The sequence below is a fragment of the Panicum hallii genome, chromosome 7 (genome assembly GCF_002211085.1).
Source record: "Panicum hallii strain FIL2 chromosome 7, PHallii_v3.1, whole genome shotgun sequence".
Taxonomy (NCBI): domain Eukaryota; kingdom Viridiplantae; phylum Streptophyta; class Magnoliopsida; order Poales; family Poaceae; genus Panicum; species Panicum hallii.
Window position 1 is genome coordinate 41,840,370 of NC_038048.1, and position 12,959 is coordinate 41,853,328.

Below are 12,959 nucleotides of genomic sequence, written 5' to 3' on the forward strand. Positions count from 1 at the left end.
ATACAGGCTAGCTGCGTGCCGGCACAATGGCACATCAGTGACACGTCGAAACCGCCATGCCTGGCGCCAGGAAAGCAAAGCTAATTTTTATTTCTCTTTTCTCCTTTCTCTTTTGCACATGTACATCTGCCCATGTGTCAATAACCTGGGATGTCTACGTGCAAGCAGACGACGCTTATCTTGACGCCCGTCGTCGCTACCGTCGAAATTTTTTTCAAAGCGTGTTGAAGGCCATGACGACACTAGAGAGTAACAAGGCTAGACCCGGCCGGGAGCAACGACAAGTGCTGAGCTTACGTCCGCTGTCTCGGATCCTTTCCCGGTGCGTGCCTCGGCCTGACGAACGTTTGGCCGCCTCGACGGCTATGCACAGGCTTTTTGGACATTTTCGCAACCAGTTTCTTCATGTCCAGCAGTGCTCACTGACTAGTGGAAACTGCCTAGCCTGTACATTGATTGTTCCAGCTCTTACACGTCATGGTTTTCTACGGTTTGAAATCGCCAGTGTTTCCTAGTATAGTTTACATGAGAGATGGGCAGTTAAAATTGTGTTGGAGGACAGGAGCAATATAATACCAAGGCTGAAAAGTTAGTATCAAAGCTGGTTTGTTGTTTAGTTTGCGGGTTGCTATCGGCAATAGCTGCTTTGGATGGAGAATGTCGTTGATCGATCCCATGAAAAGTGAACAGAAATAAATTAAAAAATGGTTTTGTATAAACTTGCTTGGAAGTATACATGTACTGCAGTGGAACGCGTAGTTGTTCACGTGTGTCCATCAAGCTAACGATAAGTTTATTCAATTTTCTTAGGAGTTGCTTGATTAATATGCTCGGAATAAGATTGCATATATATTGCTTGGCAATGCCCATGCAAAACTTTACTTAAGAGATTGTATTTAGTTGATCCTACATTGTCTCCTATATATCTACCATATTTTTGTTGTATTTGGATATCATGTATACACAATTACACATATAGCAGTTTTAGTGTAAATATTCTGCTAAAAACAACATAGAAGAGTAAAAAAAAAACTAGTTGGATCACCAACAAATAAAAGTCTGTGAAACTAGGAATGAATATTCCAAACAAACATATATTAGCGATTTATAAAAGATATTTTCTACTATACATACATATATGCTAATTGAATAAATAGTAGGTCTATGTATAATTGTGTAGTAGTAGAATATATAATTATTGATAATAGAAAATTAATGAATTTATGATGTCGCTCGATTAAAAAAAATTGCACAATGTATGAGTTGACGGGATATAATCAAAGGTGGCTAGGTGCTAATCATGGCCGTATAAGCAGAAGAACTTTATATGTCTGTTACGGAAACAAACGAATTGAATTGTTGGAGCGTATTTTGTACTGTAGTTAGTGTTCACGCAATATGGGTTATTTTCTTACTACATCTGCTCCCATGGCCAAGACAATTCTTATCAATAATCACACGTATGTAACGTAATGTACGATAATATCTTTGTAGTAATCATTTTTGAGTCAGAGACACGAGAGCATATATGTGCAAACAAATACCAACAAAAAGCTCGTGGATCTAACAGAAATTAGGTAGTACTGTTAATGATAAGTACTCCGTCGATGCATTGGCAAGCACATGAAACGCGTACGTAAATGCACGCTTGCTGCCCATAAACATCTAAAAAGCTAAAACAACCCCGGGGGAAAAGCTTGCCCGTGTGTGCGTGCGAGCGATGGTTAGATGCAAGGCCCACGCAGTCGGTGGACCCAATCCTCAGACGCTTCACGACACCGCTTGCCTGCGTGTGAGCTTGCCCCCGCTCCCATCCGCTGTACCACCTCTCTCTCTCTCTCTCTCTCTCTCTCTCTCTCTCTCTCTCTCTCTCTCTCTCTCTCTCTCTCTCTGAGTTGTATATAAAAAATACTCCCCTCTCGGCCGCTCCTGTATATTTTCCTGGTGCGCATAGGCCTTGGAAAGGGCACAGGGGAAATTCCAGAAATTGATTTATAGTGGAGCATATAAGTGTGTGGGAGAGGAAAGCAGCAGGAGAGAGGGAGAAGAGAGAGAAGGAAAAGTATGACAAGGAAATGAAGAAAGAAATGAGACAACAACCTTCTTAGCCTCCTCCTCCGTCCTCTCTCCTCCACTGCTATCCCCTCAGTCGCAAGAGCAAGCGAGAGGAGCAAGCAGTACTAGGGAGAGTGAGGTATCGAGAAGAAACAAACTCCCTCGATTTTTTTTTGTTAAGTATGTATCTGCTTCTCTGTATGTTTGTGTCATATATGAGTTTGTGGGTGTGGGTGTTTGCGAGCTTTTGTTGTTTTGCTTTTTTACTTGTTTTGAGTGCAACTGTTTGTTTGGATTTCCCTGTCCACTTTGTTCTTTTGTTAATCTCGGAAGAGTCCTGAGCGGCCGATGCCTTGGAGTTTTTCTCGGCGCCTTGTCGATTTGTTTCTCGTTTCAGATCAATTCCAAGCGCATACATACGCATGAGCTGAGGGAGGTATAGCCATCGCTCCCTCAGGAATCCTGGGGCCTCTCCTTTCGCTCTTTCTCCTTGGTTCTGTCGGGCTCCTCCTCGATTTGTCTCCGGTGGAACAGCAGAAATCTTCCTCATCTTTCTCCCCCATGGTCGCCTGCTCGCATGCTGTGGCTGTGGCTGTGTGTGTCTTGTTTCTTGGCGATACTCGCTTAGCTTGTTGCCGTTGTTAATTTCGGTGTCTCACTTTGGGAACTCTTGCTTGTTCTCAGCGAAGGGGAAGGGCGAGGAACACTGCCAATCCTAGCAACAGGCCAAAGCGACCGGGGAAGAGAAGCTCTCTTGGCGTGTTCGAGTTGGTGCGGCGGGCATAAATCGGGAGGCGATGGCATCGAATTCATCGGCGGCGGCGTTCTTCGGGATTAGGGATGGGGACCAGCAAGACCAGATTAAGCCGCTGATATCGCCGCAGCAGCAGCAGCTGGCGGCGGCGCTGCCCGGTGCTGCCTCGAACGCTCCGGCGTCCGGCCAAGGCGCGCCGACGGCGGCGGCGCAGCCGCCGCCCAAGAAGAAGAGAACTTTGCCAGGTGATTCACGCAAGTACCACCCTTTTTCTAGATTCCGGCCGTGCATGCATACTGCATACATGCCTGCTGCGAGATCTCGTCTGGATCGATTGGAGTTTTATGATTTGGAAGCTGGCAGTAGGAGCATCTTCTTCTCTCACATGTGCACTACTCTCGGTTTGTCTTTCCATTTCTCTGTCTGTGGTTAATTTCTTGATTGCTCGTGTTTTCTCTGGTTAGTTCTTGATTCGGAATTACTGCTCTCTGAACTACATACGTAACAGTAGTCCAGAGAATTGTTGCCTGGTTTTCCAACACAGATGTGTGCAAGCTACAGCCTGTTCTTGCTGGAAACTGAATTTTATGAAAATAATAATTCTCGAGTTCTTGGTTTCGCTCTCCTGCCTAGCTACCTGCTAGTTCAACACGGATCCCCTCCCTCCCTACCTTACCTTGGCTGCAAAGCAAGGAGCAGTCTTGAAGAGTTTGGGCTTCAGTTTGCACCTTTCAATCAATACTTCATTTAAAGCTCTGTACTCACACCTGAGAGTGAGAATTAATTCAGGTGGAGAATGGAAAGTAGGAGTAGACTTCATTCATGGTGCTTCTTCTAGGCTCTTTTTTTTATAAAAAAAAACAATCTTTTTCTGTGTGCTCTTCTCAAATCTCACGTTTTAACCACACTAACCGGTTGAGGAATTCAAACTCTTCTACCAGCTGTTTTCTTATAAGGAAATTAAAAAAACGAACATAGCAGCTCCATAGTATGTTTCTCAAGAAAAAAACAAAATCAGTTTATCTCCCAAGATTCCATGTGATGTGCATGCATGAGCTGTTGCTCGGTTCTTCCCCCAATTATGAGAAGCAAATAGGAGCCATGGCACAATCCATGCCGACTCCTTTGCTCTCCATATATATCTCTTCCCGCAAACTTGTTCTTCCCCAAAATCTCTTGCAGATATTCCCTCTCCATGTCCCAGTTTTTGTCTCTACCGTGCCACTGCACAGCTCATCAGTCATAATACCCGAGAGGAAGGGAAAGCGAAAAACAAATATCTTCCCCCCAAATTACTATATCATCAGTACTAGCTCCCACCATCATTTCTTAATCATGGGTGCCTAACTTGTAAGCAAAATATTAGTAACTCCCACATAGAACAATAATTCCATCGAAATAATTAATAAGACTCGATCAATACATAAACACCATGTTGTGCTCTTTTTCTATATATCAATACATAAACTTCCAAGTATTGATGAACTTCCTTATTATTATCCACATGCTGCATTCTTTTACAGTTCATGGAGTTCAAATAATTTGAAGCTGTGGATTTTTATCCTTTATCCTTCTCAGCTGCGATCAGCATGCATGCATCAATTCGAATATTGGATCAAAACATCGATCTCTTATAACGACTTATTGGCTTGATCGCAGACCCTGACGCTGAGGTGATCGCGCTGTCTCCCAAGACGCTGATGGCGACGAACCGGTTCGTGTGCGAGGTGTGCAACAAGGGATTCCAGCGGGAGCAGAACCTGCAGCTCCACCGGCGCGGGCACAACCTGCCGTGGAAGCTGAAGCAGAAGAACCCGCTGCAGGCGCAGCGCCGGCGCGTGTACCTGTGCCCGGAGCCGACGTGCGTCCACCACGACCCGTCCCGCGCCCTCGGCGACCTCACCGGCATCAAGAAGCACTTCTGCCGCAAGCACGGCGAGAAGAAGTGGAAGTGCGACAAGTGCTCCAAGCGCTACGCCGTGCAGTCGGACTGGAAGGCGCACTCCAAGATCTGCGGCACCCGCGAGTACCGCTGCGACTGCGGCACCCTCTTCTCCAGGTATACTACACATCGTCGATCGGTGCATGTTGATCTCCTGCCTATAGCTTGCTGCTACTAGCCGCATTTGTATGTTTGTTTATATATACATATATATATCTAGAGCTGGCTAGCCTGTTCATGCATGATTGCTGCATCATGGCGAGACAGTGTAGTAGGCATCAGGCATGGCATCGACATGGGGTTTTGCACTAGCTGCATGAGCCTGTTGTGGCTGTCCGCTTATGGCTCTCGGATTCGGGCGAGCGAGTAAAGTATTGGGAACGTTCCACGGTTTGGCCTTCTTTAGGGTTAGGGTTTTGTTCTGGCTCGCGGCGACATGGCGCCTGCCTGTAGGTGTAGCATTTTTGGTGCTCGGCTGACATGGCTGATGATGAGTTAGAAAGACGAAGAGATCCGGGCGTGCTGGGGAGGGGAAGGGACTGCTCGCACGTGAAACGGCTTCTTTTTGAGCTTTTTGGCCGTGGTGATGATGCTTCCCTTTCCTGACTTCCATCCCTATTAGGGAAGGGAAGCAGGAACCGGCAAACTCTCTCCTTCTGTCTCGCCAAACACTCGTCACAGTATGATGTTTTTATTTTCTTCCTGGACTGATTCGTGCGTCCGTGTTGCACATCACATTTACACGGATGTATATGCACGCGCCTATGTTGTTACTGACCCTGTAGACCCTCATTTTTACTGGTCCATCCTGGCAGGGTCTCTCTCTCTCCCCCCTCCCTCCCTCCCCTGAATCACTTGGCTGCCTTGTTCTCATGTGAGTTGGCTGCTGCCTAGATGTGGCAGAGCCGTTCGTTGGCCGTGCCAGTGAGCCAGGCCAGGTCCACACCTTTCCATGGACATACACGTCGCCATGCCCTCACAACATGTATGCCCTGCCTCGTTCATGCATGCATGCATCACCTAGGTGTAACTTTGAGGCACTGTTCATTTATTGGAGGAGTTAATCATGTCCCCAAAGTGGTGTGGTCACTCTCGCCCCTCCCTTTCATGGGTATGGCAAAAAATTCTCCAATAGGAACCAAGCATGTATGGGAGCTGAGGCTGAGCATCAACAGGAGTTGCATTAATGGCCGCCGCTTGAGTTGTTGAAGAGTAGTTCTTTCTTCCACTGTTTGCTGCTAGAAACCCTCTTGTTCTTCCACACGTTTTGTTGTAGGAGGGTAATTTTGATCAGGCCTGCTCGCTCCTAGGTTAACTTTAGTAATCTACTTAGTGATAGGCATGGAAGATTTTTTTTTTCTCCCACCATGTGTGTCTGTCTTGGCCCCTTGGAAAGTGAGCTTACCAGCTCCACAAAGTTTTCTGATCTCCTTGGTGTGTGTGTTGGTGTGCATGACAGTTCTGATGCCTATGTCTCGCTGCCTTTCTCGTTTGAAGCTTCCTACTAGTGGGAACCTATACATGAGGGCCATGCTTGCATAGCATGGCAAAGCTATCCATCATATCTCCCTTTTTTTCCATCCTTGATTGACATGGGTTTCTGGGATCTTGAGCTGGCTTTCCTTGTGGTGAGGCTAGCTGCTGGCTGGTATCTGCATGCGTCCATGCATGGTTACCAAACACCTTTGACCAATGCTATCAGACAACCATGTAATAAGGGTACAGGTAATAGTAATCTTCAGCATTATTAGGGAATAAACTCACCCTGATGGCATACTTACTGCAGACTCTTTTATCCACAAAAGGGAAAAATTCAGAGCCTACAAGGAAGAGAGAGCTACTGTTCAGATTCATGAACAAACATAACATTCAGTGGCACAGCATCAGCATGCATGCGTCCAGTTGCAGCGTTCACATGTCCATCAGAAACAGTATCTTAACCCGAGATGCCGCTGTTCCTCGGTGCCCGCGCCGTCCCCAGCGTGACATGGGCCATGCATGCTCCTGCGCCCTGCCCTTGCTTGACCTGCCTGCCCTGCCGTTTTCCTACGGAACCTGCATGCTTACTTGTCGCATCAACTTTTACTGTGCATTTTCACTGCCAGCCTCGGGCGCATGCCGTCGTCTGCTGCCTGCCTCAGTGCCTCTGACCTATGCGAGCTGCAAGCGCATGCGTGAATGGTGTATCTAATCCGTGGATGCGTGCGTGCAGGAGGGACAGCTTCATCACCCACCGGGCGTTCTGCGACGCGCTCGCGCAGGAGAGCGCGCGGCTGCCGCCGACGAGCCTCAGCAGCCTCACGGGCCACCTCTACGGCGCCACCAACGCGGGCAACATGGCGCTCAGCCTGTCGCAGGTGGGCTCCCACCTCAACTCCACGCTCCAGGACGGCCACCACCACCACCACCACCACCCGTCCCCGGAGCTCCTGCGCCTCGGTGCCGCGGCCGGCGGCGGCGGCAGCATCGCCGCGCGCCTCGACCACCTCCTGTCGCCCACCTCCGGCGCGTCCGCCTTCCGCCCGGCCCCGCAGGCCCCGCCGTCCTCGGCGGCCTTCTTCCTCAACGTGGCGGGGCAGGACTTTGGCGACGACGCGGGCAATGGGCCCCACTCGTTCATGCAGGGCAAGGCGTTCCATGGACTCATGCAGCTCCCCGACCTCCAAGGCAATGGCGCTGGGGGCCCCGGCGGCTCAGCGCCAGGCCTCTTCAACCTGGGGTTCTTTGCTAACAATGGCAACAGCTCGGGGTCGAGTCATGAGCATGCAAGCCAGGGGCTCATGAACAATGACCAGTTCAGCGGTGGGGCAGGCGGAGGTGGCGGCGGCGGCGGGGGTTCGGAGGCATCGGCGGCGGGGATTTTCGGCGGAAACTTTGTTGGTGGCGGAGACCATGTCCCAACGCCGGGGCTCTACGGTGGTGATCAGGCCACCATGCTGCCGCAGATGTCGGCAACCGCTCTGCTGCAGAAGGCCGCGCAGATGGGCGCCACGTCGAGCCCCAACGGCGCGGCCTCCATGTTCCGTGGCTTCGTCGGCTCTTCCCCTCACGGGCGGCCGGCGACGCCGCACATGGAGCAGAGCGAGGCGAACCTGAACGACCTGATGAACTCGCTCGCTGGAGGCGGCGTCAGCGCCGCGGGGATGTTCGGTGGCAGCAACGGCGGCGGCGGTGGAGCGGGGATGTTTGATCCGAGGCAGCTGTGCGACATGGAGCACGAGGTGAAGTTCGGGCAGGGCGGCGGCGATATGACGCGGGACTTCCTCGGCGTGGGCGGAGGCGGCATCGTGCGCGGGATTTCGACGCCGAGAGCAGACCACCAAAGCAGCAGCGACATGAGCTCACTGGAGGCCGAGATGAAGTCGGCCTCGTCCTTCAACGGGGGCAGGATGCCATGACCGACCCATCGAGATTTTACAAGGCATGATGAGCTCGCATAGTAAGCCATGAAAGACTTTGATCAAGCGGAACCAATGAGAGGAGTAATCAAGGTTCGTTATATAGCGTAGTGGCAAGTTAGAACCTGAGTCGCATGAGTGAGTTCATGCATGGGATGAAGATTTCGTCATCTGAAGGGACCTTGGGTGAGAGAGAGAAAGAGGCGTCTTCTCTGACTAATGGAGTAAGCTAGTGCGAGTTGGACGCATGTGATGACCCCCTTGCTCGTGGTGGGGGTTGGTTCTTGTTCTTGTTGGTTTTCCCTTCCGTGTAGTTGGATAATCTTTGTTGGATTAAGTATAGCTTCTCGTGATAGAACCAATAAGGATGCTTGTAGCTAGCTTAATGGGGGAGATGTGGAGCTTAAATTTGCTCCACTCCCAAGCTTCTGTTGCTTTTGGTTACCTTTTCTCTCTTGTAGCAAAACAATATTCCCCTTACAATGCCATTAATCATGCTAGCTCAAATTCATCCTGCATGCTTTCTTGTTATGTTTTTCTGCCTGGATCAGATATATGCATTGTCAAGTATTGAGTCAGCATACATGCTAGGATCCATATGCAGTATCTAATTTAATAATTTTTCACAGTAATCTGATTTCATGGAGTTTATGCTTGATGGTCGTAAAGCCAACGCTAGCTACTTAGCTAGTAGTATTTTCATATAGTTTCTCCAGAAGACTTGGCATGATGCATTATGATTTTTTAATAGAGTAAAATCTTTTGGACTCAGCAAAAATATAAATAATACATGTCTTACTATATAACCAAAAATAATCAATTTGTCTTTTAAGTGAACTCCAAATCAAATTATAATTAGTATATCCAAATGAAATAAAGTATATCTCGAGTGGATGAAAGGCTTGGGTGAAGATTCTCTGCTCCCATTAGGAATCAAGGTGGAACTCAGATCGGCACTGGTCACCTCATATTAGTCATCGAGTACTACTACAAGTTTGAATTCGATCTGCACGACAGCACTCTCATACAATCTCTACAGGAAACTGTATTTTAACTAACTTGGTAAAGTGAAATGGAATATAGCTAGGTTCATTTTTACTTCACAGTACTGATGAGTACTCTCTTACATTTTCCATAGTTAGAGTAGTACGGCAAAGTAGAGGCGAGTTCGACTACTCCTAGTAAATCTGCTACACATATGATATATACTTGGACCCTGTTTGTTTCCACCCAAGATTATATAATCTAGCTAGATTATAATCTATAAGCTAGAGGAGAGTAGCTTATTGGATTATGATAATCTAACTTATAATAAATTGGAATAATCTAGCTATAATCTATAGTATGTTTGTTTCATATTATAGATTATAAGCTAGATTATATAATTTAGGTGGGAAACAAACACCCCCTTAGTTACATATTCGTATGGTTCCCGATCACATTCTGCACTGCACAGTATAATGAGCTGATCTCTAGCTAGGGCATGCCAAAGATACCCTCCTGCTGCCCGTGACCGTCTAGTAGCGCTTGGCTTATGCGCACAGCGCACTGTGCGGCTTAGCCTCTCGCTAAGCTCGTGCTTGCTGCTGCTTGGTTGTGCTGTGCTGTCTCTCTGCATTCGTTGAACAGAGAGCGAAACGATGATAAGATTTGGCTTTCGATCGCCTCGTGCATGCACGCCGGTGTAGCTCAGGCACACCACAGTACGGGCGGCGAAAATCATTGCATCTTTCTTCTCATCACCAATATACCAATCATGTATTCCCGGCTGAACAATGTTCTGATATGTTTCATCAAAAACAATGTTCTGATATGTTATTATTGTGTGGATCCACGCAATTGTCTGAATAATTCGGTATTGCTAATTAATAGCAAAAATGTCTCGCTCTGCACATCCAATTACCAAGAGACCATTCTAATACTTGCATTTCAATTAAGAAACCTGAAAATGATGGTCAAAACGAAACTCTACAGTAACTCTTATCCACTAAACAATTTTGAGCTGGAACTATTTTTTTTCTTTTTTTTTCGTGCGAGTTTTGAGCTGGGTCTAGAACAGTGCTGTACGTGCACATTTGCATGCATGAGTGATGGGTTCAAGAGGAAGGTGTGTGTATATATATAGGACTTGGATGGAATAGAAGGACAGGAGCTACATGGTGTGAGGTTTGGTCATTGGTAGTTGGTACATACACCTCTCAGCCAGGACTCGGTAGTCAGCAACGGAATGTCTTCGGGCCTAACTGCTAGATCGATTCTTCGCCGCCTGATGGCGGCAACGACGCAGGCATTTGTGGAAGACCTGGCTTTCCTCTTGGACGCCCTGCGGCCTCCCGCGGTGGTTGCCGGCCGGCCGGGAATTATTGCGGCAAGTCTTTCCGTACTGCTGCTGAGGACGACGGCGACGGCGGCGGGCGGCGACAGCCGGGGCCGACAGGGACGGCTTCCGTGAAAGCCCGATCGCCAAAAGCGGCGGCCATCGATCTTCTGAATGATTTCTTGGGAGGAAAGGGGAAAAAGGGCCGGCATGGTGGTGTGGTGTGGGTCAGTGGGTGCACCCGCGCGCGATCAGCTAGCCTTTACTTTTGTCTCGTGTGCCGTCCGTGATCGGACGATGATGAGGGTGGCCTCGAGATAAAAGGGTTGTCGCAAGTACAAGGGCTCCCTGGAAAGCCAAGCGGGAAAAAGGAGGGAATTATTGGAGGAAGCTGACGCTAGCTGATGCAGGGTTTTCTGATGGCTAAAGCAGTCAGGAAAGAAAGAAAGAATGCAATCATGAATCATACTAGTTAACATCAGAGAGAGGTTGGATAGATAGAGCTAGCCAGGCGGATCGTTTCCACAGGGCTCATTGCAAACCGGACTTCACTCACCATTTTTTTTTTGAGAAGGACTTCACTCACCTTAGGAAGATACATCTGAGACCACTGTTGAATCAACCGAGGTCACTGCCACTGTCTCCTAGTTTAGTGGCACCCAATATATTCCCCCACATGGGCGGTACGACGACAGAGAAATGCACTGCGCCAAATCTCATCTGAATGTCTCTCGATTCAGGTGCGTTCGTTTCCTCCCCTCTAAAATTTAACCCGTCACATCAAAGAGAATCTTGTTATTTAGAAGTATTAAATAAAATTTGTTTATAAATTTTTTTGCACAGATAGGTGCTAATTCGTGAGACAAATTTAATGAGCCTAATTAATCCATAATTTGCCACAGTGATGCTACAGTAATCATCCGCTAATCATGGACTAATATACCTCATTAGATTCGTCTCGCGAATTAGCCTTGGGGTTCTGCAATTAGTTTTGTAATTAGAATTTATGTAATACTTCTAAATGACAGGATTCTCTTTGATGTGACACCTCTAAACTTTAGATCCTAGAAAATGAACACACCCTTAGACTCGAACAAGACAGTACCAATCAACCGTGAAAGGGACCATAGCCCAGTGGTTACAGGATACTCAGTAGCACCTTAGGTTATGGGTTCGACTTTCCGTGGAGCAAATTTTTTAGGATTTAACGGTATTATATTTCAGTGCTAGGTGATGCGTGGACAGCGAGACATCTGTGGTGATTTTGTCGGTCATAGTGGTGAGTGTGCGTGCCTTTTGAGTGGCTGACTTAACTTATATTGTGTAATTAAAAAATTCAACCCATGATTTTTTTTTGAAAAAGCGACCTAGGAATCGTATGTGGAGGATCGGATCGATGTCCGCACGAGCCTGGCCTAGTGAACTCTGACGGTTTTTATCTGCAACCCTGCATTTTTATTGGCTGTTGGCCGGCCTCCAAGAAGGGCAGGATCCATGCATTTACTAATCTCCCACGACAGTCGCAAACGTGGGGAGCCGCTGGCAGGATGCTTGGCTGCAGAGGTTAAACACCCTGGGAATTCCTGCTGCTCCCTGACCAGTTCTCCGTCCTCCTCTCGAGACCAGCACAGCTGATGAGCCGCGGTAACTTAATTTACAATTTCTCGCGACCACACCGACAGAGAGCTTACGGTGAACCGGTAGTACTAGTATAGTAATATAAGATTGGCCGCGGCGGATCTCGGGGCGATTTGTTTAGGGCTCCAAGCCGGGTTAGTTGGGACGGGATGCCGGGGTTTGTTCGTAGCGCCGTCGCGGCGCGCTTGGCCTGTCCGGTGAAGAACCTTCGCCCGCGGGCGCGGGCAGGCAGGCAGGCATCATGTCGCGCGCCCCCGCGGTCACGGGCGCGGGCGGCGTCGCGTTCGTTCCCAGGCCAGGCCCGGGGCGCTGCCTGCTGCTGCTGCAGCTGCGAGAGGAGATGGAGCGGGGACGAAGAAGAATCCTATGCGCGCGAGCGAATCGGCGAACGCGATGCGCCTGATGCCGATCCCACGCGGGTCGGGGCGCCTCTTGATGCGTGCGTTTGGAGGGTAGCGGCAGCTTTCCGGTCGCGATCATGTGTACGCGCGCGCGGCTCTGGAGCTGCCGAGACGGGCCGGCCGGGCGTGGCAGTGGTGCCGGTGGCACACGCGACGCGAGCGTACGCTGGCTGGCCCCGGGTGCGCGCCGTGGTAGATTCGGGGGACGGGCTGGTGGGTCCGGTGGTGACTGGTGAGGTTCACAAGTCAGAACGGGGCACGGGCGTACGGTTTTGCGCTTGTGCGAGCGGTCGGTACGTGCGCTGGTAGTTGCGTGCCTGTTGAATCTCGTGGATAGAGGTGAGGTACCACAACTCGCTGTGCTCAGCACTGCCAGCCTTCCGCAGCCGGTTCGCGCACCAGATAGGCAGTGTTTGCGCACTCTTAGTATTAGAAGTATTAAACATAAACTAAT

The 12,959-nt window shown here is 49.0% G+C and overlaps 1 protein-coding gene across 5 annotated transcripts; it reads left to right on the forward strand.

The window, feature by feature from the left end:
• The first annotated feature begins 1,940 nt into the window (after window positions 1–1,940).
• LOC112899720 (protein indeterminate-domain 5, chloroplastic-like) lies at window positions 1,941–8,665 on the forward strand. Of its 5 annotated transcripts, none has more exons than XM_025968295.1 (4): window positions 1,941–2,235; window positions 2,740–3,054; window positions 4,469–4,868; window positions 6,964–8,665. In XM_025968295.1, the coding sequence occupies exons 2-4, from the start codon at window positions 2,853–2,855 to the stop codon at window positions 8,147–8,149; spliced, it is 1,788 nt and encodes a 595-aa protein (XP_025824080.1). In that variant the 5' UTR covers window positions 1,941–2,235; window positions 2,740–2,852; the 3' UTR covers window positions 8,150–8,665. The 5 variants fall into 5 exon arrangements, with proteins under 5 accessions (XP_025824080.1, XP_025824078.1, XP_025824082.1 ...); XM_025968293.1 differs by having other exon boundaries at window positions 1,941–2,194; XM_025968297.1 differs by lacking the exon at window positions 1,941–2,235 and adding an exon at window positions 2,333–2,491.
• Window positions 8,666–12,959: the final 4,294 nt, after the last annotated feature.